This window comes from Sturnira hondurensis, unplaced genomic scaffold (assembly GCF_014824575.4).
Source record: "Sturnira hondurensis isolate 20B ecotype Veracruz unplaced genomic scaffold, ASM1482457v3 Scaffold0003166, whole genome shotgun sequence".
NCBI classification, from domain to species: Eukaryota; Metazoa; Chordata; class Mammalia; order Chiroptera; family Phyllostomidae; genus Sturnira; species Sturnira hondurensis.
In genome coordinates this window covers 200,478-228,445 of record NW_028075797.1, presented here as the reverse complement: position 1 = coordinate 228,445, position 27,968 = coordinate 200,478, and the positions used below count along the sequence as shown (strand labels likewise).

General features: G+C 38.0%; 1 protein-coding gene and 1 pseudogene across 5 annotated transcripts in view; both read right to left on the bottom strand.

Moving 5' to 3' along the window:
- TPST1 (tyrosylprotein sulfotransferase 1) overlaps positions 1 to 27,968 on the bottom strand; it is a 129,198-nt gene that overhangs the window by 73,044 nt on the left and 28,186 nt on the right. For 4 of the 5 annotated variants that reach the window (XM_037041713.1, XM_037041715.1, XM_037041712.1 and 1 more), the window contains exon 2: positions 9,049 to 9,994. In XM_037041713.1, coding sequence (XP_036897608.1) covers positions 9,049 to 9,893 — 845 coding nt within the window. In that variant the 5' untranslated portion in view covers positions 9,894 to 9,994. Of the gene's footprint in view, positions 1 to 9,048; positions 9,995 to 17,643; positions 17,722 to 27,968 lie in introns of those variants that run through there. The other variant, XM_037041714.1, reaches the window with a different exon arrangement.
- On the bottom strand, positions 22,905 to 27,218 carry LOC118984012 (PCI domain-containing protein 2-like; annotated as a pseudogene).

Here is a 27,968-nt window from a genome sequence, read left to right as displayed (position 1 = left end):
GGATAAGAAGACAATTATCATAATGATGGCTTATTGTTCTCAAAATTACCTTTAAGTATAATTTATATGGAGGAAGAAAGTGCTAAAAAGAACCAAGACATCCTAAGGAAGAACTAAGTAGGGAACATCTTCTATCAGATATGAGGACATTTTGCAAAACTATAGTAGTAATTAAAATAGAATGAAATTGAACTTCCAGCCAGGATGGAGGAGTAGGTCGTGTGCCTCCTCGCGTGACCAAAAAAAGGACAACAACAAATTTAAAAACAAAAAACAACCATAACTGCCAGAAAATCGAACTGTATGGAGGTCCAAAAAACCAAGGAGTTAAAGTAACATTCATCCAGACTGGTAGGAGGGGTGGAGATGGGCAGCTGGGGTACAGTGGACTGACAGCAAGATGGCATCTGGTAGACAGATGGTCCCACATTTGTGTGCAGATAAACTGGGAAGAAAAACTGGGGAGTGAGACAGACCATGCAACTCAGGGTTTCAGTGTGGGGAAATAAAGCCTCAAAACTTCTGGCAGTAAAAATCTGTGGGGGTAGAGGAAGTGGAATAAACTCCAAGCCTCACAGGAGAGTTCACTGGAGAGACCCACAGGGTCCTACAACATACACAAATCCGCCCACCCAGGAATCACCACCAGAAGAGCCCAATTTGCTTGTGGATAATGGGGGAAGTGACTGAAAGTTGGCTGAGAATTGAGCAAGCAGCGTTGTTCACTTTTGGGCCTCTCCCCCACATATGGCACCACAAAGCAGCAAAGTGTTTTGCCCCGTTCTGGCCAATACCTAAGGCTCCATCCCTAAGACTTTGCCAAGACGAAAAAAAAAATGGCCCAAATGAAAGAATAGATCAAAGCTCCAGAAAAAATACAACTAAGCAATGAAGAGATAGCCAATCTATCAGATGCACAGTTCAAAACACTGGTAATCAGGATGCTCACAGAAATGATTGAGTATGGTCACAAAATAGAGGAAAAAGTGAGGGCTATGAAAAGTGAAATAAAGGAAAATGTACAGGAAACCAACTGTGATAGGAAAGAAAATGGGACTAAAATTAATGATTTGGAACAAAAGGAAGAAATAAACATTCAACCAGAACAGAATGAAGATACAAGAATTCAAACAAATGAGGGGAGGCTTAGGAACCTCTGGGACAACTTTAAATATTCCAACATCCAAATCAAGGGGTGCCAGAAGGAGAAGAGGGACAGCAAAAAACTGAAAACTTATTTGAAAACATAATAAAGGAGAACTTTCTCAATCTGGCAAAGGAAATAGACCTCCAGAAAATCCAGGAAGCCCAAAGAATCCCAAAGAAGCTGATTTCTCAAAAGAAACCCTACAGGCAGGAAGGAGCTGGAAAAAAGTATTTGAAGTCATGAAAGGTAAGGACCTATATCCAAGATTACTCTACCCAACAAAGCTTTCATTTAGAATGGAAGGGCAGATAAAGTGCTTCTCAGATAAGGTCAAGTTAAAGGAGTTCATTATCACCAAACCCTTATTGTATGAAATGTTAAAAGAACTTATCTAAGAAAAAGAAGAAGATAAAAAATATGAACAGTAAAATAACAACAAACTTACAACTATCAACAACCAAACCCCAAAAAACAAAAACAAAAACGAACTAAGGAAACAACCAGAATGGGAACAGAATCATAGAAATGGAGACCACATGGAGGATTATCACAGGGAGGATGGGGAAAGGGGGGAAAGGTACAGGGAATAAGAAGCATAAATCGTTGGCACAAAATAGACAGGGGGAGGTTAAGAATATTTTAAGAAATATATAAGCCAAAGAACTTATATGTATGACCCATGGACAGCAACTAAGGTGAGGGAATGCTGGTGGGAGAAGGGGGTGCAGGGCAGAGAGGAATAAAGGGAAGGGAATAGGACAACTGGAATAGCATAATCAATAAAATATCTTTTAAAAATACAATAAAACAAAGGCATTGCCAACTATGAAACCCCCCCAAATAGACTGAAATTGAAGAGAGAGATCTTACTAGCAGAATAATGCATATATGGATATTTAATATTTAGCCTAGCTGGTACTAAACATTACTAAGGAAAAAGCAACTATTCCATAAATAGTTCTGGGAAATTGACTGCGTATATGGAAAAAAATAGAAAATGAATATGTATCTCACATTTAAAAATAACTTCCACACTGATTAATAATTTTGGATTGATAAATGTGAAAGGAAAATTTTTTAAGTTTTAGAAAAAATATAGAAGACTATTTTTATCACTTTAGGATAAGAAAAAAGTTCAAACCATAATGGAAGAGTGATAAATGCAACAAGTTTAAATCTTCTATTCAACAATAATGAAATAGAAGCCATAAAAAAAAGGAAATCTTACCCTTTGTGACAATATGGACAGACTCGGAGAGCAGTATGCTAAGTGAAAGAAGCCAGAGAAAGATAAATACCATATGATTTCACTCATACATGGAATCTAAATAACAAAAGGAACTAACAAGCAAAATAGAGACAGATCCATACATAGACAGAGAGCAAGCTGACAGATATGAGGGGAGTACTTGCTGTGTGGAGGTTAAAGGAATTAAGCAAAAGAAAAAAAGAGAGAGAAAACTCATGGACATGAACAGCTATGTGATGATTTGCCAGGGAAAGTGGGGGTGTGACGGAGCTTATGGGGGGCGTAAATGGTGATGGAAGGAGTCTTGACTTGGGGTGTCAAACACACAATACAGTGTACAGATGTTATATCATGGAATTGTGCATCTAAAATCTTTATTATTTTGTTACCTAGTGTCACCCTAATAAATTTACTAAAAAAAAAAAAATTTATACTCATTAAAGACATTGTAAAGTTAAAAGACAAGTTAATGAGATAAGCAATTTATAACATATATATATCAGATAAATACTACAAAAAGAAAAATAAACCTTAGCACTCAGAAAAATGGGCAAAAGTCATCAACAGGATTTTACAGAAGAGGCCACAAATGGCCAGTGAAAATATATGATGTTCAAGCTCATTAATCAGGTAATTAAAAATTAAAATTATGAGCTACCATTTACTCTTAACCAATTAGAAAAATTAAAAAGCTAGGCTGTAGTATATAATTAAATTAAGAAGTTTATAAAATGCATTATAATTCTGTACACTAAATGATCCCAATTTTTATTATCTAAATATATGATGCTGATTTACATAAAGTCTATGTATGTGTGTGTGTGTGTGTGTGTGTGTCACTGAAAGTAGCATCAAATATTAACAGTGAAAAAAAGAAAAGCCAGTGGTGAAAATATGGATCCTCGGCAAGTTTTATACTTTGATGATGGCAGTACAAAATACTGCAAGTTTTGGAAAACAATTTGGCATTACCCAGTGAAGTTCAATATGTAAATTCCCTATGATCCAGCAATTCTATGTCTTAGTGTGTATCTTAGAGAAACCCTTAAAGAGAACACCTTAAAAATGTGCATAGCCCCAAACCAAAAACAACTCAAATGTTCAGCAACAATATAAATATATAAATAAGTTATATTATACCTATAATATAGTGGCAATAAAAACAAATTAATGATAGCTATACACTTTAAAACAGGTAAATCTCAAGATAATGTTAAGCAAAAAAGAAAAGGAAGGGAAAAAGACAACTGACAGAAAAAAACACAGACAGTGATGCCATTTATGTAAAGTCATCAACAGGCAAACTAAACAAAAATGGGAAAAACATGACAATGTTGCCATACTCAATGAGTTTTTGGAGCATCCTGATCACCAGTATTTTGAACTCTGCCTCTGATACGTTAGCTATCTTGTTTTGTTTAGTTCTTTTTCTGGTGTTTTGTTTTTTTCTTTCATTTGGGCCATATTTCTTTGTTTCCTCAATTTGGCAGCCTCTCTGTGTTTGTTTCTGTGTATTAGGTAGAGCTGCTTTGACTCCCTGTAAAAGGCACCTGTCTGGATGAATATGACTTCTTTAAAGCCTTGGTTGTCAGACTTCCATATAGTCTGATTTTCTGACAGTTCCGGGTGTTATTTGTTTTGAGATTTAGTTATAATTCTTTTTGTGGTTGTGCTAGGAGATGAAGCCTGTCTACCTAAACCTCCTTCTTGACTGGAAGCCCTCTACACAAACATATCTTGAAAGATAAAGGCAAAAAGCACATTTTTAAATGCCTTGATTTTTCCCTAATCTCTCTTAGTTTGGAATAATTAGATTAGTGAGTTCTGTATCAGTTTTTTGGAGCCATTATATTTAAAGCTATGACTCAGTTTAATGTAAAGTTGAGCAGAATGGTTGAAGAATTTATTAAAACAGAACATAATATTCAAAATACCAAAGTTATAAGGCCAGTCACTGGAAAAACTAGGGCTACTATTGGACTTGAAATAACTACCTAAAAATATCAAGGATAAATAGTATATTTAAAATTTTATTGTTGCATCTAAATGTAGAACTAAAGCTAAATTACCAGCTAGCCTAAGCTATCTGTTTTTATTCCTTTTTCCACTCATTAAATTCTTTGCTTCTATTTTCAGTTTTTAAAAAGGCTGGCTTATATACACTAGTCTGTAAGGAAGACTCTCTGGACTACCCCAGGTGAAAGTATGTTTTCTTGTGCAAAATTCTTTCATAGAATTTATGTGCTCATAGGTAATTACCCTATGCCTCCTTCTGTTTTGTAACTGGAACTGACCAGGAAAGCAAGAGGTGCCAACCAAACTGAACATAACTGGAAATTCACATGAAAAGTTTAACTCCCATACTTAACAAGTTAATGTAGGTAGAACTGTGATGACCCTCCTTGTTGTTGCCTTCAACAACTTCTGCATATACAAGGTCTGTCCAGAAAAAGTTGAGCCAATGTTAATATAATGAGAATGGTTGGTATGACATTGATGTAACCTGGCAGCCAAGGAGAGTGAACTAGAATGCACATGCATGAACAATGATGACTTCACTGTACTAGTCAGTGAGAGTGGTAGATGCCACTGAGTGAGCATGTGTACCATGTAGCCATCACATTCAAACTGACTGAGCGAGTAGAGCAACAAATCTGCATCAAATTTTGTGTTAAACTTGAATGTTCCTCCATGGAAACGATTCAGGTAATTCAAAAGCCCACAGCTATGGGCCACTGGTGATTGGCAGCTTCATCAGGACAATATGTCTGGTCATGCATCACTCTCATGCAGAGTTTTTTGACAGAACATCAAATCACTCAGGTGATGCAAACCCCCCCCCCCACACCCTGCTATAGCCCAGATTTGGCACCCTGTGACTTCTGGATTTCCCTAAAGCTAAAATTACCCTTGAAAGGTTAGAGATTTTAGACCATTGATCAGATTTAGGCAAATATGATGGGGCAGCTGATGGAGATTGGCCATACTGTGTGAAGTCCCAAGGCTCCTACTTTGAAGGGGACTGAGAAATCATTGTCCTATATACAATGTTTCTTGTATCTTTTATCTTCTTCAATACACGTCCCTATTTTTCATAATACATGGTTGGATACCTTCTGGACGGACCTTATATTTCTGAGCCATCTAGTAACCTTTTCAAGCCTTCGAGGCTGACTATTTTCAGTATTTTAGTACTAAATCACAGTAAAATAAGTAGTAAAATACTTATTTTAAATAATTTTTCCAGAATAAAAATGCTTATAGAATGGTAAATGCAAAGGATTGTCTACTCAGGGATGCAAATTCCTACTGTCATGACTCTAACGAACATGGAATATTTACAACTTGGTACTTACTGGTGGAATAATTTTATATGTTTCTGCCTTATTTCCCAATTAACTCTTATTTGAGAGCAGGAACTCGATCTTAAAAGAGGCAGTGTGGCCTGAATGAGACCTGCCTCAGCCAAAGCAGCTCTGCTCTTATCTATTTTTTAATTGGAATTCTGGGTATGACTGTTTCAAAAAGGAGTTAAAGTGCTATTATTTTATTTTGTTTTTAAGTTTTAAAAAATTCTTGTACCCCACTAACATTAAAAAAACTGATAATACCAAGTGTTGGCAAACACTGTGACACAACTAGGACACATTGATGTATAGTTTAGATATACGTGAATGGTACAGCCATATGTGAATGACTTAGACACTCTGGAAAACAGGAAATATCTGTTAACGACACACAGATCTAGACCTAGATGTAGAGATACACAGACATCTTATCCAGTGATTCTACGCACTGGTATTTACCCAAAAGAAATTAATGCTATATCCACCAAAAGTAATGCACAAAAATGTTCTTAGCAACTTTACCCATACTACCCCAAAACTTAGAAACACCAAATGTCCATCTATGGAACAATGGATACATTGTGTTAAGTTTAAAAATATATAGTAATAAAAAGAATGAATTACTACTATTTACTATATTATAGGTGAATCTCATGTTAAATAAAAGAAGCTAGGCACAAAATAATAGTTATGATTGCACTTATAGGAAGTTTAAAAACAAGCAAGATTGATTGTTCTTGAACTTCACACACAACCTCATTTCACCTCTGGTGACAGAGGTTGGAATAGTAGTTAATTTTGGGTTGAGGAGGGTATTCAATAAGGAGCATAAAAGAGCCTCCCTTTTTACTAGCATCCATACTGGGTGCTAGTATGTTTCTGTATCTTGCTATGGGTGGTGATTAGACAAATGTACACAGATGTAAACATTCATCAAATTGTACATTGAATATTTACACATTTACTACATGTTACACCTTAATTTTTACAAACTCATATAGTGGTATGTCTTGGGAATAAACATTGGAAATTTTAGTCATGGTTCTGTCATTTTTTAACAAAGTATAGAAGCTCACTGGATGTTCACACCATATATGAAATGCTAAGGTCCCTTTCCCTTCTGGAATCCATTAATTCAAAATTTCTATGAGTTTTCTCAGTCTTCATGTTTGACTTAAACATAGTAAGTATATGCACAATGTGATCTTTCCCTGATTTTTACCACATATAACTTGAGCATATCTCTTTAGTCCCTACCTGAAAAGACTTGAGGGGTCTAATAGTTTTATTTTATATTAACAAAAGGAACTAGCGCCAGAACCTCTAAGTCAACACATAAGCACACAACGTGAAATGTTTACCTAAGAATACAGGTGATTAGAAACTAGTTATAGTTTATTATCTGGAAAAATCAATAAGCTGTGATGACAATAGGTAAAACTGTAACTTGTTTGAATCAATAAAAATAACATAGAGCCACAGGAATGATAATACCTAGGAGTCTGTAATCAATAACTGAAAGCTAGGTGCAGAAAGGTATCTGTTCTTTTCAAAATGCTCGTAGCAGCACAATTTACAATAGCCAAGGGCTGGAAGCAACCTAAATGCCCATCAATAAACAAGTGGATCAAAAAACTATAGTACATTTTCACAATGGAATACTATGCAGCAGAGAGAAAGAAGGAGCTCCTACCCTTTTGGGACAGCATGGATGAATCTGGAGAGCATTATGCTATGTGAAATGAAACAGGTGGTAAGGGACAAATACCATATGATCTCACCTATAAGTGGAACACATAAAACAAGCAAGCAAAATATAACCAGAGACACTGAAATTAAGAACAAACTGACAGCAACCAGAGGGGATGTAAGAGGGGATAATGGGGGGAAGCATTCTCAGGAATATATATAAAGGTCACATGGTCAAAACCAAAGGGGGATAGGATCAAGGATGGGAGGTAGGGATGGCTGGGGTAGGAGAGAGTAGCGAGGGAAAAATGGAGACAACTGTACTTGAACAACAATAAAAAATGTGAAAATAAAAAAAGAATCAATACTTACTGTACAAGTTCTATACATTAGAAACAAATCAAGACATTCCTTTATAGTGGCAAGCAGGGTACACAAGGGAAGTATACTACTTTTTTTTTTTTACAGGGGGTATATATTACTTTTATAAATGAAAAAAATAAAAAATAAAATTCTTCTCACCAACTTTTCTTCACAACCAGATGCTACCTGAATTTAACAGTACTCTCCTTTTTAAAAAAGGATTCTGAATTTTTTATTTATTAGAAAGCATGCAAATAATGTGTTTAGATTATTTTACAAAAATAGCTCAAGCTGCTCAGAAAAAGCAATGGGCTTGCTGGGAAAAAAACAATTCTTCAGACTATTGCGCAAAGAGGGTGGTCTCCATTTTACATCCTCACTCTAGATAGGTAAGACATCAAGTCAGATTATCAGATTAAGAGTACACTAGTAATCACTTCATGAGAAAGAAAAAAAATGCAATGGTTTTAGAAGTATTTGATTTTAAAGGACTTCCTGCATGGATTATAGATTAAGCTCTCGAATTTCAGCCTGTTGTAAAGGACAAAAGAAGAATCCATCAGATGACAATGGAAGCACTGCATGTAATAACAGGCCACAAAAAAAGCATGAAACCACTGAGACCAAGGCATGGATTCTAATTCTGGTCTTGCCATCTAAATTTGAGTAAATCATTTTGATCTTTCTGACTCAGTTTTCCTATCTGTAAAATGAAGAGACTATGTTAGACAATTTCACCTTTATTTTTTCTTTACCACTAAAAATTCCTAAGTGCTCAGAATTTACTACATGCTCACCAACATAATAGATGCTTCTGATGTTTACCTTAATCTGTACAAAAGCCAACTCTCCTTACTAATGAAAATATCTAGAAATTAGAAATCAGAAGCATCTAAAAATTGAATGATGGGCATTAAAGCCTGAGGTACATAATAAAGGCCTGTCACCGCTACATATTGGGTTTGCCTCTATTATATAAAAAGAACCACAATTCATAGATAAATAAATAAATAATAAATAAATAAATAAAGTGACTGAAAGGGTCTATAATGAATTGGCTAAAGAATTTTTTAAAAACTCAGTGATGAAGCTATATCCATTCAAGAAAAGGTCTGCAGTTTATAGATACATATATACACACACACATACATATATACACACACATATTAAGATACACACATACATACATACATGTACACACACATTTTTATTCGCTGAACAGAGTCAAAATAAAAAGCATGGCATCTACTCACTTTGACAGAGATACTCCCCCAGCTTTCCCAATCATCTCTTCATGGTGTAATACTGAGTAGTTCCACGGAATATGGAGGAACTTTAAGAGGGTTCTCATCCATCGTTCAGGATGTAAAACAAGTTGTTCATAGTGAACTAACATGCATTTTTTATAGCCAACCTCCATACACTGGTTATACATGGTTTCTATGGCACGATTCCACTTGGTCAAACAGTCCCTGTAACTGTTCAGGTCAAACCCAGCTATAGTAACTTTTCGAGAAATCATTGAATGTACTGATGCCCGGCCATCTCGAATCATCAGGAGAAATTTGGCATTGGGAAATAACCTAGCAAGGTAAGTTAAGGATTTCAGGGCAAAAGGATCTTTATTACATAAATAAGGAGCTGGCTCCCCATGCTTAACAATGATTTCTAGTAAGAAGGCTTGCATGGCAGAATCCAGCACTTCATCAGTAACACCAGCCTCATCCAAGCGTATTTTCTCTTTACTGGACCGTGACCACATCTGCTTCAGGGCCAGAATTCGGGGAATGACTCTGGTTTCCTCTCCACAGCGAATATCGGGATGTGCATCTAACATGGCCCTCATGAGCGTGGTTCCACTCCGAGGCACACCTCCAATAAAAATTAAAGGCATATCTTTGTGATAGGCGAAGGTTTTGTTGGCTTTGACATCCAGGCCAGTTCGTACAGTGGTCTTTGTGCTTTCCAACTTGAGGGGCTGACTACGTTCCTCTATTCGGTGGTGGCATTCCATGGCATGTTGGCCCAAGTAGAACACAGTCACCGAACTAATCACCAGACACGCCAATAGTAAGTTCTGCTTCAGTTTTCCAACCATCTTGGTGTTGTTATCTTTTTATTAAACAGATATTTGGCTCAAAATGATTTCCAGAAACTGTTCAGGCCATGGAGATTCTACTTCAGAAAGATGATCAACATCTAATAGGAAAAGGAACAAGTTATTTTGCCATCATTAATATTGTTTACAAATTAGTCATCAGTTATCATTATAACATTTTAGCTAGAATCTGAAGCTGTCTTAGATGCTTTGATATTCATACAATGCAAATATACAAAAATGCAAGCAAAAATAAATCAACATTTCAAATCAAAAACATCTTCTTAATATAACAATTCTGAAGCTATGCACAAAATGGAAAATAAAATAAAACTACTTCTATCAGTGAGTCAAGTGAGTATTTAGTGTGCCCAAGGATATAAGGAGTCTAACCCAAGGCTCATCTCTGATATTTAGATTTGACTAATCCCCAAGAAGTCATTATCTCCACATTCTACAAAAAAAAAGAAATTACAGAAGAAATAGACAACTTCTAAATCTTTAACACATATTCAGTTTATTCATCCTGCAAATTATTTACTACAGGCCACATACTTGGGCTTGGCTGAGTATAAACTTTGAAAAGGACAGCAGTGCAGTGCCCCCTGCTCTCAGGAAAAAGAGTCTTATGAACAGACAGATAGGCAAACAATGACAATACATGGGATAAAGGCCTTAGTAAAAATAATCACAGGGGACAATGGAAGTATAATAAAAAGGAACAAATAGGTCTATCTACCTCAGGACTCTATGAAGGCCTTACAGAAAGTAAGACAGACAGCTGCTCTATGCAATAGGAACTTGTGTGAGAAAGCACAATGGCATGACAGAATATGGCACAATTAATTTGCAAGAAGTAGTTCAGGAGAACTGGTATATAGAGCGCACGGAAGATGTGTGTGCACGCATGTGTGTGTGTGTGTGTGATCTAGCCTTCAGAAACACAGATAAAGTTTGGGCACACAGAGCATTCTAAGCTGAAGATGACCAAAGATGTGGACTTGTAAAAGCAGAGCATGTATGTAAAACATACATACTATATAAAATATACACACTATGGAACTGCTAGCTTAACTTGAACAAGATTACATGCTACAAACTAGACAGAAAGCAGACTATACATAGACTAAAAAATTTTACCTGAATCCTCTGAGGGCAAGTATAATAGTTAATTTTATATGTCACCATGGCTAGGCTAAGGTACGCAGTATTTGGTAAAACACTAAATGTTGCTGTGGAGGAATTTTTTGATATAATGAACAAATCAACAGACTTTAAGTAAAGCAGATTACCCTCCATAATACAAGTGAGCCTCATTCAACAATTAAAGTCCTTAACTATAAGTAAAGACAGGTCTTGAAGAAAAATGAATTCTCCTCAAGACTGCAACACAGAAATCCTGCCGGAGTTTCCAGCCTGCTGCCCCACAGAATTCAGACTCAAGGCTAACATCAACACTTACTCACCTGGCTGTTCTATGGATCTTAGAAATGCCAGCACCACAATCTCGTGAACCAATTCCTTAAAACTTCATTTATTTGTATCTTCCTCAATTTCTTTCTTTAGTGTTCTATAGTTTTCCAAGTATAGGTCTTTTACCACCTTGGTTCAATTTATTCCTAGGTACTTTATTTTTCTTGTTGCTATAGTAAATGGGATTTTTTTCTTAGTTTCTCTTTCTGATAGTTCATTGTTGGTGTACATAAATGCCACTGACTTCTGAATAAAAATTTCACATATATATACACATATATACACAGGTATGTGTGTGTATATATACATATAGACACATATGCATATACATGTGTGGTCTGTCCAGAAAGTGTTCATCCATGCAGTATGAATATGAAGTATGTATGTGTATATACACAATACATACACACAAACTAACAGTAAGTATACCTGGGAAAATGACCAAAATAATACCTTCTGAGAAGCAGGATGTCTAGCTATGGACTAGTGAGAAGGTAGGCAATTCTCCCCCAAAATCAATTATAAAGTGGAATGAAATGGACAAAAAAAAATTTCACAGTCCTCTGGAAATCTACCAGAAGAATACAACAACCTAAGAAGGATTTACATTTAAAAAAATTGCTAAATGTTGAGTAAGAACGGTCAGAGTCTCTGGCATTCTTGCCAGAGAATATTCCCACTTCACCACCCACCCACCAGGTACAGAGGTTTTGCAGGTCAGGGCAAGGCAGAGCAAACTACGGGGACTGGCAGCCTTTGATCGGAGGGAGATCACTCAGTTTGGAGAGCTGTGCTGTCAGTGTAAGTGACGTTCCAGGGGGCAGGTGAGCAAGGAAGGTAAACAGCTGTAGTAGGCTAAGGTTAAGGTCAAGGTAGGCAAGCTTCTGGTCAACTTTGAGACTGCAAATAGGCAAAGAAGAGACATGAAATGACTGAATGGAAAGTAAATTTTGGGGCGGATTTAAAAATGGCCTAAACTTTGAATGTGCTTATTCACCCACACGCAGATCTACTGGCAGAGGAAAAGTCTTACTGGTTCAAGGTGTTTGAGAATAACTACTATTTCCTAAACTACACAGATAAGGGGGAAAACCCTAGGGAGCTATGTTTAAAAAAATAATTGTGCCCTGGCTGGTGTAGCTCAGTGGATTGAGCACAGGCCTGCGAACCAGAGTATCATGGTTCGATTCCCAGTCAGGGCACATGCCTGAGTTGCAGGCCAGTTCCCATCAGGGGACACATGAGAAGCAACCATACATTGATATTTCTCTCCCTTTCTCCTTCCCTTCCCTTCTAAAGATAAATAAAATCTTTAAAAAAAATAACTGTGTGTGTGTGTGTGTGTGTGTGTGTGTGTATCTGAGCAGCTACACCAGTATACATTTATATGAACTGTCCACACAAGGCAGATTTGCAGAGATAGAAAGCAGAGGGTAGAAACAGGAATTTAAAGGCAAACAGGCATGAGTGGACTTTTTGCTGTGATAGAAATGTTCTAAACATGAACCACTGTGGTAGTTGCAGAACTCTCTGAAACCCCAAAATCACTGAATTGTACCCTAATGATGAGTAGGTTTTATGGTACATAAGTTATACCTCAATATACCTGTTCTTTGTTTTGCTTTGTTTTTAAGATTTTACTTATCTTTAGAGGGGAAGGGAAGGAGAGAGAGAGAGAAATATCAATGTATGGTTGCCTGTTGTGTTTCCCCTGCTGGGAACTGGCCTGCAACCCAGGCATGTGCCCTGACTGGGAATTGAACTGCGATACTCTGGTTCACAGGCCCGTGCTCAATCCACTGAGCTACACCAGCCAGGGCCATACAAGTGAAAAATTTTTTTTAATCCTCACCAGAGGATACATCTATTGACTTTTAGAGAGAAAGGAAGTCAGAGAGACAGAGAGAAACAGAGATTGGTTGTATCCCACATATGCCCTGACTGTGATGGAACCTGTAACCCAGGTATGTGCCCTGACTGGGGATTGAACCCTCAGCCTTTTGGTGTATGGTACAACACTCCAACCAACTGAGGCACCCAGCCAGGACAATACAGCTGTTTTGGTTTTTTTCTTAAGAATGTATGCCTAGAAAAATATTTTGACAGTCACAGTAGGATACACCAACCAAGATCTGGTTTTTGTTTACTTATGTATTCATTCCTTTAGTTACATATTTGAACATATTATTGTGCCCGGTACTGTAGTTTATTCTAAAGCTGCAACAAAGAACCACAAAGTGAGAATAAGTTGAGGTTAAAAGATCAGCTTAATAAGAAAAGGCTGTAAAAAAGCATTAAGGTAATTGGTAACAATATAGCATTGAAATATCTATGCAGAAAACTGTATCCATGACATAGTACAGACACTTAAGATATTATACCAGATACAAAATATTCACAGTCAAAAGTTAACCTCTAAGTTACTATAGCAGCAACCAATAGTATTTGATAACTTTCTATTAAAATACCCCAAATTCCTAGAAAATACATAGAAATACAAAAACTGGAAATATATAAGCAATTTAGCTCCTCGTCCAGAAACAGAAGACCTGTAAGTCATTTGAATGGTTGCACAATACTTACTGATAGGATCTACCAATGTTTGGCCAATTCTCTGTTACTATTTACTTGTTTTTAAATTTTCATAACTATAAATGAAACTATAGGAACTATTCTTATACATACAAACATCTTTGCACACATGCTTTTCCTAAATTTTTAGAAGAGGAACTGCTAGGTCAATGGATGTTGGATATGCTTGATTTAAAAGCATTTAATAAATTTTTGATTCATCTCTTTTTCATACCCTGTATCATGATTTTGTTCATTTTCTGGAGTTTTCTTCTGTTCTTTCATTTGTTTCTTCAATTTGGCGGTTTCCCTTTCTTAATAGCATGGTGTAATGTAGTGGAAAAGCATATCTATAAGCTGTATGGGTCAGGGCCTCAGGTAACTGCTAGGGCAGGGCAACCTGTGTTCCCTTTCTGTGGCTCTAAGTGGGGGAGAGCTTAAGAAGAGATAATACCGCTACCTGGCCTCTGGAGTTTTGCCCAGGAGGAAGCTGTCTCCTGGCACTTGCCCTGTTGCCAGTCACTTCAATTTCTTCCCATATGCCATTGGTGCCCTTCCAGCTGTTGCTCTGGTGCTGAATCCCAGAAGGGGCAGGTCTGTATAAATCCTTAGTGCATTCTGGGCCCTTTAAGAGGAGTATGCTGAGAATCCTGAAGTTTCTTCGACTGTCCCAACCCCCACTGGTTTTTACAGTCAGAAGTTATGGGAGCTTATCTTCCTGGTGCAAGAACCTGGGGCTTGGTGGTCTGGTCTGGGGCTGGGATCTCTCTCTCCCAAGTTGTCCCTCTTGATTTTTATCCACCACATGTAGATGTGAGACTGACCATTCTGCATCTCTGTGCCTCTCTGCATCTCCCCATCTCTGCCCCCCTATCCATCTGTTTGAATGTGCCTTCTTTAAATACTTGGTTGTTGGGCTCCCATACAGCTCTATTTCCTGAAAAATCTGGGTGATATTTGTTTTGTAGTGTAATTGTAATTTTCCTATAGTTGTGCAAGGAGACAAAGCATATTTGCCTATGCCTCCATCTTCAAGTTTTGATATCTGTTGTAGTTTATTTTCCTAACATATTGTATTGATTATGCTGTTACCATTGTTCCATTTTATCAATCATTTACTCCCCTCCACCCTGTACCTCCTCCTCCCACCAGCATTCCCCCACCTTAGTTCATGTCCATGGGTCATACATATAGATTCTTCGGCTTCTTCATTTCTCATATTATTCTTAACCTTTCCCTGTTTATTTTGTACCTACCATTTATGCTTTTTATTCCCTGTTCCTTTCCCTCCATTCTCTCCCCTTCCCCCTGATAACCCTTCATGTGATCTCTATTTCTGTGAATCTGTTCCTGTTCTAGATGTTTGCTTAGTTCATTTTTGGTTTTGTTTTTTAGGTTTGGTTACTGATAGTTGTGAGTTTGCTGTCACTTTACTGTTCATTATTTTTTATCTTCTTTTTTGTAGATAAGTCCCTTTAACATTTCATATAATAAGGGCTTGGTGATGATGAACTCCTTTAACTTGACCTTATCTGGGAAGCACTTTATCTGCCCTTCCATTCTAAATGATAGCTTTGCTGGATAGAGTAATCTTGGATGTAGGTCCTTGCCTTTCATGACTTCAAATACTTCTTTCCAGCCTCTTCTTGCCTGCAAGGTTTCTTTTGAGAAATCAGTTTATAGTCTTATGGGAACTCTTTCAGAGGTAAATGTCTCCTTTTAGCTTGCTGCTTTAAAGATTCTCTCCTTCTCTTTAACCTTGGCTAATGTAATTATGATGTGCTTTGGTGTGTGCTTCCTTGGGTCCAGCTTCTTTGAGACTCTCTGAGCTTCCTGGACTTCCTGGAAGTCTATTTCCTTTGCCAGATTAGGAAAATTCTCCTTCATTATTTTTTCAAATAAGTTTTCAATTTCTTGCTTTTCCTCTTCTCCTTCTGGCACCCCTACGATTTGGATGTTGGAACTTTTAAAGTTGTCCTGGAGGTTCCTAAGCCTCTCTTCATTTTTTTGAATTCTTGTTTCTTCATTCTGTTCTGGTTGAATGTTGATTTCTTCCCTCTGGTCCAAACCATTGATTTGAGTCCTGGTTTCATTCCCATCACTGTTGGTTCCTTGAACAATTTCCTTTATTTCATTTTTCATAGCCTTTACTTTTTCCTCTATTTTGCAACCATACTCAACCATTTCTGTGAGTATCCTGATTACCAGTGTTTTGAACTCTGCATCTGGTAGGTTGGCTATCCCTTTGTCACTTAATTGTATTTTTTCTGGAGCTTTCATCTATTCTTTCATTTGGGCCATATTTTTTTTGTCTGGGCAGGCCTATCACATAGTGAGGGGCAGAGCCTTAGATATTCACCAGGGTGGGGCAACACACATCACTCCACTGTGGTGCTGTATGTGGGGGAGTTTTCAGAAAGGGAACAATGCTGCTTGCTCAGCTCTGGGCCAACTTTCAGTCACTTTCTCAACTTCCCACAGGAAAATTGGGCCCTTCTGGTGCTGATTCCCAGGAAGGTGGTTTTGTGTATATTCTAGGACCCTATGGGTCTCTCCAACAAACTCTCCTGTGAGGCTGGGGGTTTCTCCTTCTGATTCAAGCCCCATAGATTTTTTTAGTTAGAGGTTTTGAGGCTTTATTTCACAGACACAGTCTGTCTCTCTCCCCAGTTCTCCTTCCAGTTTATCTGCATGCCAATGTGGGACCATCAGCTGGGCCAGCTGCCGCTTTACTCAGTCCACCAACTGCTGCCTTTCCCACCCTGGGTCTCCAGGCACCTTGCCATGAATCCTCTCTAATCCAGCTGCTTGTCTCTGTCCCTCCTGATAGTCTTGAATGTTTCTTCCTTACCTCCTTGGTTGTCGGACTTCCATATAGTTCAATCGTCTGGCGGTTCTATTTTTTGTTTTTAAATTTGTTGTTGTCCTACCTTTGGTTGTGCAAGGAGGCAAAGTGTACCAACCTACACCTCCATCTTGGCCAGAAGTCCTGATATCTGTTGTATTTTAAATTAAACACTGTCTCCCCCAACATACTTGAGGGAGCAGATTATGCTATACAGTCCTTTAAGATGTTTGAAAGCAAGTATGACAGTGATCAAAGGCCTTGTGAGGCATACTAAAAAGGAAAAGAAGGAGATTTTTTCTTCCCCAGAAACATTCACGTTACTTTTCACCAAGCTTAAGAAGCTTAATGAAAGCTTCTCTCTTTGGATGTTTCTAAACTTGAAGAATTACTGAATCATAGATTATCAGTGCTAAAGGGACCTTCAAATTATTTGGCCCAACGTTCTTATTTTGTAGATATACAAACTCGTTCTCCTCACACCACTCTAAATCTTATCTATTCTTCAAAGGTCACTTTTTATTTTATCGCATACGTTTTACTTACTCCAAAAGATTTTATGTTCCTGAAGCTCATAAATCTTGTCTTTTTCCCCTACCATAGCATGCTTAACAGAGCACCAGGTCACCAGGCCCACTGAGCCTTCAGTAAACTAACTAAGCTGGGAAGTATATTCCTCTAGAAGAGGGATGCTGTGGAACTTATGGTCTCCACTCACACCTTGTTACTAACTCTTCTCAAAATCTTGAAAAAATGTGTACTGTAATTTAAGAAGTACTGTACAGGAAAAGCTGGTTTGATTATTACCCTTATATATTCCACATATATACAAATACACAGATGTGGGCCTCTTCTCATTACCTTAAACTCCATTTCACTTATTTGCAGATCAGCAGTATCAATATTTTCTCAACTGAGACACTTACAGAGCAGAGGTTGAGCTAGAAGGGAATACAGCAAACTTTAGTCTTGTTTTCATCTCCAGGGGAAAGAAAAAGCACTGAAACACTGCAACAAATATATCTGAGAAATCATTAACAGGACTGCTCTTTCGCAGCAGTCAAATGCTCTACAGAAGAAAGTGCTGACATTATACTTCCATACTTGCATGTTTGCCAACTTCATGAATATTTCTATTTTAAAAATACATTATCACTTAACAAAAGTAGGGGTACAGAGTTTGGTAGTCAGCAAGACCATGTGCAATACTCATTGCATACACACAGGTCTAGGTGCATGCAGTCATCAGCACACGCATCACACTGTGCTTTTATAATCTTGAAAGTGGACATGTTTTAGGTGCAAAGAGATGCTGGGTAAATGTTCCAACAAAGTATAAGTTATAGGAATGTAACAATCCCCTAAAAACTTTCTTTCTCTTGTTAATCATTAACTACTTGCTTCCCATGCCTATTCATGATGCCAACCTGTGTGGCAAATAGCAACAGCCAATGCCACTTTTCCTTCTGTCTAAAGTCCAATCTACACAGTGGAGAAATAGGTTTATAGTTGTTCATATGGAAAATAATACAAAATTAATAAATAATAATGAATAAACTCTGTTTTGCATACTCACAACTATAAACCTACTTTTGCTTCACTCTGTATAGCTGTTTTCTCTATTCACTTCTAGTTTTTAGGAAAAGGAAAAATAATTGTATTAAGTGCTTGAATTTGCTGACTAATGTGTCCAGAGGTTAATCTGAATGACAGCCTTGCCAATCAGTAAAAACCTCAAATAAATCCGTTGTTTCGAGATCAATCCTATGTCAACTCATGGTCAGAGTACAAACATGGGAACACCTTTCTCCAGCTACACATTGGAGGCCGACACAAGAACCACTGACAATAAATAGCAAATGGCAAGAAGACTGTGTTATACACAGCTAACAATGATTGGGAATCTGCCAGGACACATCTTCTTAAAGAAGCAGTATACTGGGATTTTGTTTCCAATAAACCCCATGGTCAGGAGGGAAATGAGCTGGTCAAATACTAAGAACCGGATCTAATGCCTAGGACACATATAGAGATAAGAACACAAGTTAAACTTGGGCATAACTTTTCTAATAGTTCAAGTTAAATTAAATAATCTCAAATATATCTGAGGCAGACGTGTATGAGGAGGGGATTATATATGAAATTGGATGGCTATGAATTAATAACTGTTGAAGCTGAGAAATGGATACTTAAGGGTTCAATATCATTTTCTCTATTTTTTATATCTTTGAAAATTTTTATAATAAAGAGTTAAAGTGAAATAAAACAAAATAAACAGTTTAAGTTACCAAGTTCTAACTTTCTCATACCTGCAAATCAGAGGGTCACTGTAGGCTAAGCATTCCTCTTCTAGATTCTTCACTAATGTTTATTGTCTAAACCACCCATGAGAGAAAACACAAAGAAAAGAAAGCCTATTTGCTCAAATTATATACTCTCCTAAATTTTAGAATTAAAATAACTGGAATGGGAAAAGGAAAAAGGGAGATGGTTGAATTAATGTAAAAGAAGTCTAGTCAGAAGTCCTGGGCTCCAGTCTGAAATCAGTCTTGTCTTAGCCATGTGGATCTAAAATGGTGATTTTCAACTAGTGTGCTGCAAAAAAAAACTTAAAACATGTAAGACCTGACTATTTAGTCAGAGGTACTGACCTCTTTTTCCCTAGACGTCAAATAAAAAATGACAACAGTCAACACAACTGTCCAGTATAAATGAATCAAAACTATACCTCTTTTTTGTCAGATCAGCAAAATACATATTTTTGGTGTGCCGCAGAATTTTAATAATTAGTTCACGTGTGTCATGAGATGAATAAAGTTGAAAATCACTGATCTACATAAATCACTGAGCATTAGTTCCCTCATCTATAAAACAGAAAAATGATCATCAAACTTTTTCACATGTAATTAGAGTAGAAATTATGAAAAAAAGTAACGTGGAGAGAAAATGCAAAGGATAAAGGAACACCTGCAAGTTCTCTTTGCTTTCACAGAGCTGCTATGACAACTGAGCAGATAATACGTGAAAGCACTTTTAAAGAACAGGGGCCTACAGCATCCTTCACACACTGGTTCCTGCTCATTCTCCAGCTTCACCTCTCAGCACTCCTCCTGAGCAGCCTGCCCCCTGCAGGGCTACTCCCACCCACACCAAGTACCTCCACACCTGGCCTCTGCTCGTGCAACTGCCTCCTGTGTCATGGCTCTTTCTCCCTTTTGCACAAACCTCCTCAGTACTGTTTTCCCAATTCCCTCCCCCCAGAAATCAACTTTTCTGTCTCCTGCAATCCCAAGCATTTGGTAAAAACACATTGGTTTGCACACTCGTGCACTGTATTGTGGTTAATTTACCCCACTATAACTCCTTTAAAGCACATATAACCCATTCATCATCCATGCATTATGTGCATGACTATCAGATATAAAATAAAGAATTTACAGACGAATAAACACCTAGTGAAATCTTCTTTCTTAAATTTCCTTAAAGTACCTAGAGTCATCCGAAACAAAGCCAATGTTCAACAAACAAATGTCAAGTGAAACAAGGAACTATAAATAAACAAAAACAAAAAATCTGGAGGCCATTAAAAAATTTGCAATCTCAATATTATACCAGAAGGATTTTTTAACTAAATCTACAAAATATATAGTAGGTGGGGAAAAATTTTTGCCAAGGCTTGGGAAAAAGAGACATACACATATTAAAGTATTAACAAAAATATTTTAATGGTTATGATACTCATAGTGGAAAGCCCAAGGGAGAGAGGGGGAAACAGCTTTAACTATGCATACAAATATAATACGTTTCAAAAGCCAACATCACAAGAGAGTGACAGAAGAATATTGAATTAAGGTATTGGGCTCTCACATCCACACTCTTACATTCACCCTGCTTCATCTAGTCACCTCCTAGTTATATTCTGATGCTTCTCAAATATATCTGCAACCAAGGCTTCTGTCCCAGATCTCAGAACTGGCCATTCAAAGGCCAAGGAAGAACTCTATCTGGATGTTCCACTAGCATGTTAAAATCAAAAACCACCAAATGGAAAAATCTTTCCTCTTGTTTCCTCTACTGGTAAATGAGCCACTTTCTCCCAGGTGTCCAAGCTAAAAATCTGAGACCCTTTATGTACTTGCCCCATTAACCTCTCCATAGGCAACTGGTGAAGTCCTGTCAGTGCTTCCTCCTTCAATTGGCTTAAATCTATTTGCCTCCCTTTTCTTTCCCTCTTGGCATTAATCCTCAGCTTTATTCTTTCTCATAAAAATAACTCCACACCCTCTGACTTCCTTCAATCAGTTCATTCACTATCCTGTTTTAGGAGTTGTAGGGGACTGGTTTGTCTTGGCCTGGCAAATGTGACTCAGCTCCATATGGAACATCTATAGATGTGAAGTGGTGGGCTGGAGCCAGATCTTCAAACCGAGTTTTCCCATGGGAATCAGGCCTAGAAAATACTTACAGACTATTATGGCTTGCTCTTGCTAAAATTCCCTCACCCTGGTCTGAAGCAACACATGTGTACTGTTTATCCTCAAGGTAACTTCCAAAGCCTGTGTGAGCTCTCCCAAGGACAGAGCTAACCAGCCCATTGCCATCCCCCTCTGCATGCTATTTTTATTTCCTTGATTGTACCTAGAATGTAGACAATAATGTTCTATGTGACAGATAATCTTTCTATGATGTAAGACCCCAGGAAAACAATAAAAGCCCGTCTAGGCAAGGGTCGGGGCACTCCCCTCTTGAGGGAGTGGCCGAGGCACCATAGGCACTCTCCCCTTAAGAGAGTAGTCATGTCTGTTCCTTTTTTCCACACAGGATTGTTGTCGTTTGTGCATTCCACAACAGGCAGACTCTGCGGGCCGGGGTCTGCAACAAGGAGTGATCTTTCTAAAACGTAAATATACTTAAGACACTTCCTTGCTTAAAACCGAACAATGACTTTCTACTTTTTTCAGGAAAAAAAATCCTCACCATAACATATAAGGTCCTTCATAATCCAGCCCTTGCCTGCCTCTGAACCTCTTCTTTGATCACTCCCCATCACCAGCACCCCCATACACACACATACTCACCCAGGGCTGCCTTCATCTTGAACAACCTGTAGCTTCTCCTAACTCATAACTCCCACTCATCCTTCAACACTCAGCTTTAATGGTGGAATCTCTTCTAGGAAGCTTTCGTGACAGCTCTCTGCCTTGTATGACACAGGTGTCCTTCCTAGTGTCCTTGTACTTACCCATATCAGATTACTTCTTGTATTTTATGGTTAATTTGCTTTTTCAGTAGATTGTGAACTCTTGAAAGTAGGAGCTCTTGAATGTGTTAATGGATTCTTGATTACTTACTAATAAGTTAATGTAGCTAGATTCTATGATTGTAATCAGTTGTGAGTTTTTGGAAGGCATTGCCTATATCTTATTCGTTTCAGCTTTCCCCATAGCATGTAGCATAAAATGCTACATGCATTTTGAGCACTCAATAAATATACACTGAGTGGCCCCACTAAAACTCCAACTAAAACTTCAGAGAGCTAACACTTTCCTATGATTAGAATAATGAATGATCTTTCCTCCTGATTCCAGTATTAGAATATGGGTTGACTATATTTAGAAAGGCTAAAGACAAAGTTCACTGATTTTTCTCCCTCTGAATCCACTTTCAGAAGATTCAGAGGGAGCTCTTCTAATCTACTCTATTGATCTATTTCATCTGTCTCCATCATTTCACACTCCAGTTGATGAATTAATCAGAATTTGTTGCATTCACTGCAACAATATCAGAAGTTAAAGGAACATTTCTGTCCTATAATCATTTTACATATGAGGAAATTCAAGTTCAGAAAGGATAAATAGCTCATTTAAGGTATCAATACTTGGCAAAGTGTTGCTCAAGATGGAACCCCAGTCTAATTCTGAAACCATGATGGCTATTTCATGGTACTTCCCAGAAACTGGGCCTGGCATGAACCAAAAGCCATGTACATAACAACTATGGTGCAAATTAAGTGAATTTAAGACTATCTGGGGAGCACTTGGGGGGTGGGCTGGGATGGGAGTAAAAGACAGAAAACTGTACTTGAACAACAATTAAATACATTTAAAATTTTTTTTTAAATTTTAAAAAAGACTATCTGATATTGTTATAAGGCTTTCATTAGCATATGGCTTTAAAAATATACCTAGCTTTTGTTTTTTTAATTCAAGATGCCTTTTTTCATAAAAAAGAGTTATATGAAAAGTTACAAAGATGCATTTATAAACAACACTTATGAGAAGTCAACTACAGCTGCCTTGGAGAGAGTCTCCCTCACAGAAATTTTACCAATATTCCAGAGCCAAAGAAGGGGTCTGCAATGTCTGAAGATGAAATTCCAGATGTCTGTGAGGTCGACATTCATTATGAGTGATGACAGAGATTTCAAGGTATCTGTGTGTGCTAGCAAATCAGTCTCAACATCCCTGGGAAAAGAGCCCCCAAAGAGATTCTGGCTGCAGAGAAGAACATCAAAGCAAAGGACTTATTTCATCAGCACAATAAAAAACTGCAAGAACATACTCCTTCTCAGGACTGTTCATACACTCAACACACTGTAGACAGTAAAGGAAATGAGCTTTGGTGGCTAACAACTTGCTTCTGATGATGATGTGATATATAGCTTTTAAGGTGACTTATGTATATCAGGTTGGCCAGAATACACTGGACTTCACTGATGTCCACATCTTCCACTTGCATGAATTTCAAAGCAACTACAAAAGCATCCAAAGATAACTGGTATGTTTAACAAGTACATTTTCTTTTTTTAATATATATTTTCTTGATTTTACCATTTCAGTTGTTCTATTCCCCTCTTCATTCCCCTCCACCCTGCACACCCCTCACCCACCATTCCCCCCTTTAGTTTATGACATGTCTCAAGTTCTTTAGATTCTATATTTCCCCTACTATTCTTGCCCTGACCCCTATCTATTTTCTACCTACTGTCTATGCTATTTTCTGTACCTTCTCCCCCGCTTCTCCTCCTCCCACTCCCCTGTTGCTAACCCTCCATGTGTTCTTCATTTCTATGGTTTTGCTCCTGATCTAGCTGTCCTCTTGGTTTGCTTTTGTTTTAGGTGTGGTTGTTAATAACTATGAGTTTGCTGTCCTTTCACTGTTCATATTTTTTATCTTCTTTTTCTTAGATAAGTCCCTTTAACATTTCATATAATAAGGGCTTGGTGATGATGAACTCCTTGAACTTGACCTTATCTGAGAAGCACTTTATCTGTCTTTCCATTCTAAATGAAAGCTTTGCTGGAAAAAGCAATCTTGGATGTAGGTCTTTGGATTTCATGACTTGGAATACTTCTTTCCAGCCCCTTCTTGACTGTAAGGTCTCTTTTGAGAAGTCAGCAGACAGTCTGATGGGTACTCCTTTGTAGGTGACTGTCCCCTTATCTCTTGCTGCTTCTAGGATTCTCTCCTTCATTTTAATCTTGGGCAATGTAATTACGATGTGCCTTGGTGTGTTCCTTCTTGGGTCCAACTTCTTTGGGACTCTCTGAGCTTCCTGGATTTCCTGGAAGTCTATTTCCTTTGCCAGACTGGGGAAGTTCTCCTTTATTATTTGTTCAAATAAGTTTTCCACTTGTGGCTGTTTCTTTTCCCCTTCTGGTACTCCTATAATTCAGATGTTGGAATGTTTAAAAATGTCCTGGAAGTTCCTAAGCCTCTCCTCATTTTTTCAAATTCTCATTTCTTCATTCTTTTCTGGTTGGATGTTTCGTTCTTCCTTCTGGTCCACTCCATTGATTTGAGTCCCAGTTTCCTTTCCATCACTATTGGTTTCCTGCGCATTTCCCTTCATTTCAATTAGTTTAGCCTTCATATGTTCCTCTAATTTATGACTATAATCAACCAATTCTGTGAGCATCCTGATCACCAGTGTTTTGAACTGTGCCTCTGAGAGGTTCACTATTTCTTTATCACTTAGAGTTATCGGCTCTGGGGCTTTGAGTTCTTCTTCAGCCATATTTTGGTCTGTTTGCACCTGTTACATATGAGGAGCAGAGCCTTAGGTGTTCACCAGGGCAGGGCAGGGCAACTCAGTCGCTGGGTTGTGACACTGTATGTGGGGGCAGGGTCAAAGAGGAACAATGGCAGTCCCTTCTGCTGCTTCCTGCTGCCAGGGCCGGGGCTGCTCCGTCCATCCCACTGTGCAGGAATGTGTGATGGTAGTCAGCCCACTGCCTTGAGCACTCACTGGGTTTGCCTGCTGGGGCCTGCCTGGTCCGTCTCACTGCTCACTCCTCTGCTGGTTTATCTGCACGCGAATGTGTGATCGTGATCAGCCTGCCCCCGCACCCTCACTGGGTCCACACTGCTACCCCAGCTGCCTGGGCGCCTGGGTCAGGGGATCTTTCCTGCGGACCCTGCTCTGCTGCTGGCTCCGCCCCTCTTATCGGTCCTGGTTGAATGGTTTGTTGTTGTCAGACTTCCGTATAGTTCAATTTTCTGTTCTTTGGCTGCATCTTTGTTTACTAAACCTTTGTTTATTCAAACTTGGTTGTGGGAGAAGGCACAGTGTTTCCACCTACGCCTCCATCTTGGCGGAAGTCCAGGGATTAACAAGTATATTTTCTTAGAAAAATTCCTATTGGTGGTGATCTTCAGCTTTTCAAGGATAAAGAACATACCACAGCAAATACAAAAAGGTCTTGTGCTTCATCAGAGCCTCTTTCAATAGGAGACTGCCTTCACTTACAGCTTTGGCTACTTCAACAAACTGCATGAGATGATAATTTTTCAAAAGCTCAATCTGACCCAATAGCATTTTTACTGAAACTAAATCTATCAGAATCACCCTTTTGTTCTCCTGACTTAAATGGTAAGTAACAGTGCTCAAATGCAACAGACAGCTACTTCTCAGCTTAAACTCACTATCAAACACGGCCTTTTATCCAATATAGTACCCAGGTCACCTTATACTATAATCATAGCATAATCTGTGCCTTGCTATAATCAATTATCTTTCAGGTTTGATTTGTTGATGGCTCTGATAAGGGGTTTACACAAGTGGAGTTTGTTGCTCTTCAAGTAAATCTTGAATAACTGATTCACCAGAAACAGCATCATCCACTTTTTAGAATCCTCTACACTAGCTGAGTGTCACTGGCACGGACAAGAAAACAGCTCATCAATTAATCTGCTTTTGAGGAACTGAGCAGAAAAGAATGAAGAAAAGAGAAAACTCATGCATATGGACAACAGTGTAGTGAGTGACTGCTGGGGGGAGGGCGGTGGGTGGAAGTTCCAGAGGGTATAGGGAGAATAAGTGGTAATGAAAAAAATATAATAAAAGAAAAACCTTTCATAATCTCTAAGGTCCAGACCAATAGACCAACAAAACTTTTCCTTTTAACAAATGAAAGAGCATATGCTTTAATATTGCAATTTAATATTGACATAAAGCTTATTTTTATAACCTTTATAATAAAGTCAATTTAAAAATTCATCTGCTTTTTCCAATATGCTCCTGACTTTGCTTTTTTCTTTCTTTACCAACTGCTGATCTGCATTACTGGCAAATACTTGAAGGTCAAATGCTACTGCATACATGACAAGCAGAGCCCAGTTTTCTTTGTGGGCCTGAAATGCCTGCAGGAATGACTCGATGAAGACAATCTGGCATTGTATGTCTCTATGAAGTCATGGTTCCCCAACCTGTAAGTGAACCTTAAATGAGTAACAGACATTTCCTCATAGGGGGTTCCAAAACTTGTTGGCACTTCTTCTGGTGAGGCCAACTGAAACCATGGGTTGGCAACACAACAATGCTTGAAAAACACCAGCTCCACACAGAATACCGAGTCTCTGGTGTGGATTGTTTCATAAACCTACTGCAGATACTGGTTGACAGTGATGTGTGCCATGAGAGTGTCCATTGCTGGGACTGTGTGGAGCCAAAAAATATACCTAGCTTTTAAATTATCCTATTATGATCATCTCAGATCTAATTAGACTGATAGGAAAAAATCTTATTCCATGTATGCATTGTGCTTTATTTGCATAAAGGAGCAGCATGCACACTTGCACACTTTTGTCAAGTCCCTGAAGATCTTATCTAGATGGGATTAAGAATGGAGAACTAGATCTGGTCCCAAGAGATAATAGACATATAGGAGGCTGGAAATAAGCATGGACAGTAGTTTGACCTTTTCTGTGTTCTTTAACAGTTTAGTCTTGCTTTAGCATAGTCACTCTCACATATAAGGAAGTCCCCACTTTATGAGCAATTATGTCTCTCACACAGCTATGCAGAGCTGAAATTCTGTGATCTTCCTCAAAAACTGGACATCAAATCTGTGATCAGACACCACTATTATAACAATCTCTACTGGAAAAACTGAATTCTGCCTTTATTATCTTCCTGTACCTTTTTAAGAATTATATAATGTAGTGTGTATATCGTTATTCAATTTTTTCCAGAGTATACNGCATAGTCACTCTCACATATAAGGAAGTCCCCACTTTATGAGCAATTATGTCTCTCACACAGCTATGCAGAGCTGAAATTCTGTGATCTTCCTCAAAAACTGGACATCAAATCTGTGATCAGACACCACTATTATAACAATCTCTACTGGAAAAACTGAATTCTGCCTTTATTATCTTCCTGTACCTTTTTAAGAATTATATAATATAGTGTGTATATCGTTATTCAATTTTTTCCACAGTATACAATTTCCTCCAGTTCAATAATAGATGAACAAAATGCAATCCCCAGTAACGATACCTAACACCACATATCTTTCTATTGAACCTTACTCCTACACTTCAATGAACAAAAGTTTACTGAGCATGTAAGTGGGTCTGATTCATCATGTGCTTTCAAACAACTAGCAACTTTAGCAGAGAAAGAAGACAAGAAACTATACATACTACATGATGAAATAATAAGATGGTCATACAAAAAGGTATAAAAAAAGACATACAGGGATTTCAAGAAAGGATTATATCCATGGGCTCATAAAAGGCTACCTAAAGAAAATTATATCAGAATGAACCTTAGAAGATAAGCAGGACTCCCTTTGTGGGAGCGAGGGGAAAAAAGAGTGTTTTGAGCAGAAAAAATAAGATAATGAGAAGCCTCAAAGTGGAAGAGGATAGCATGTATTCAGAAAATATTAAGCAATAAACTT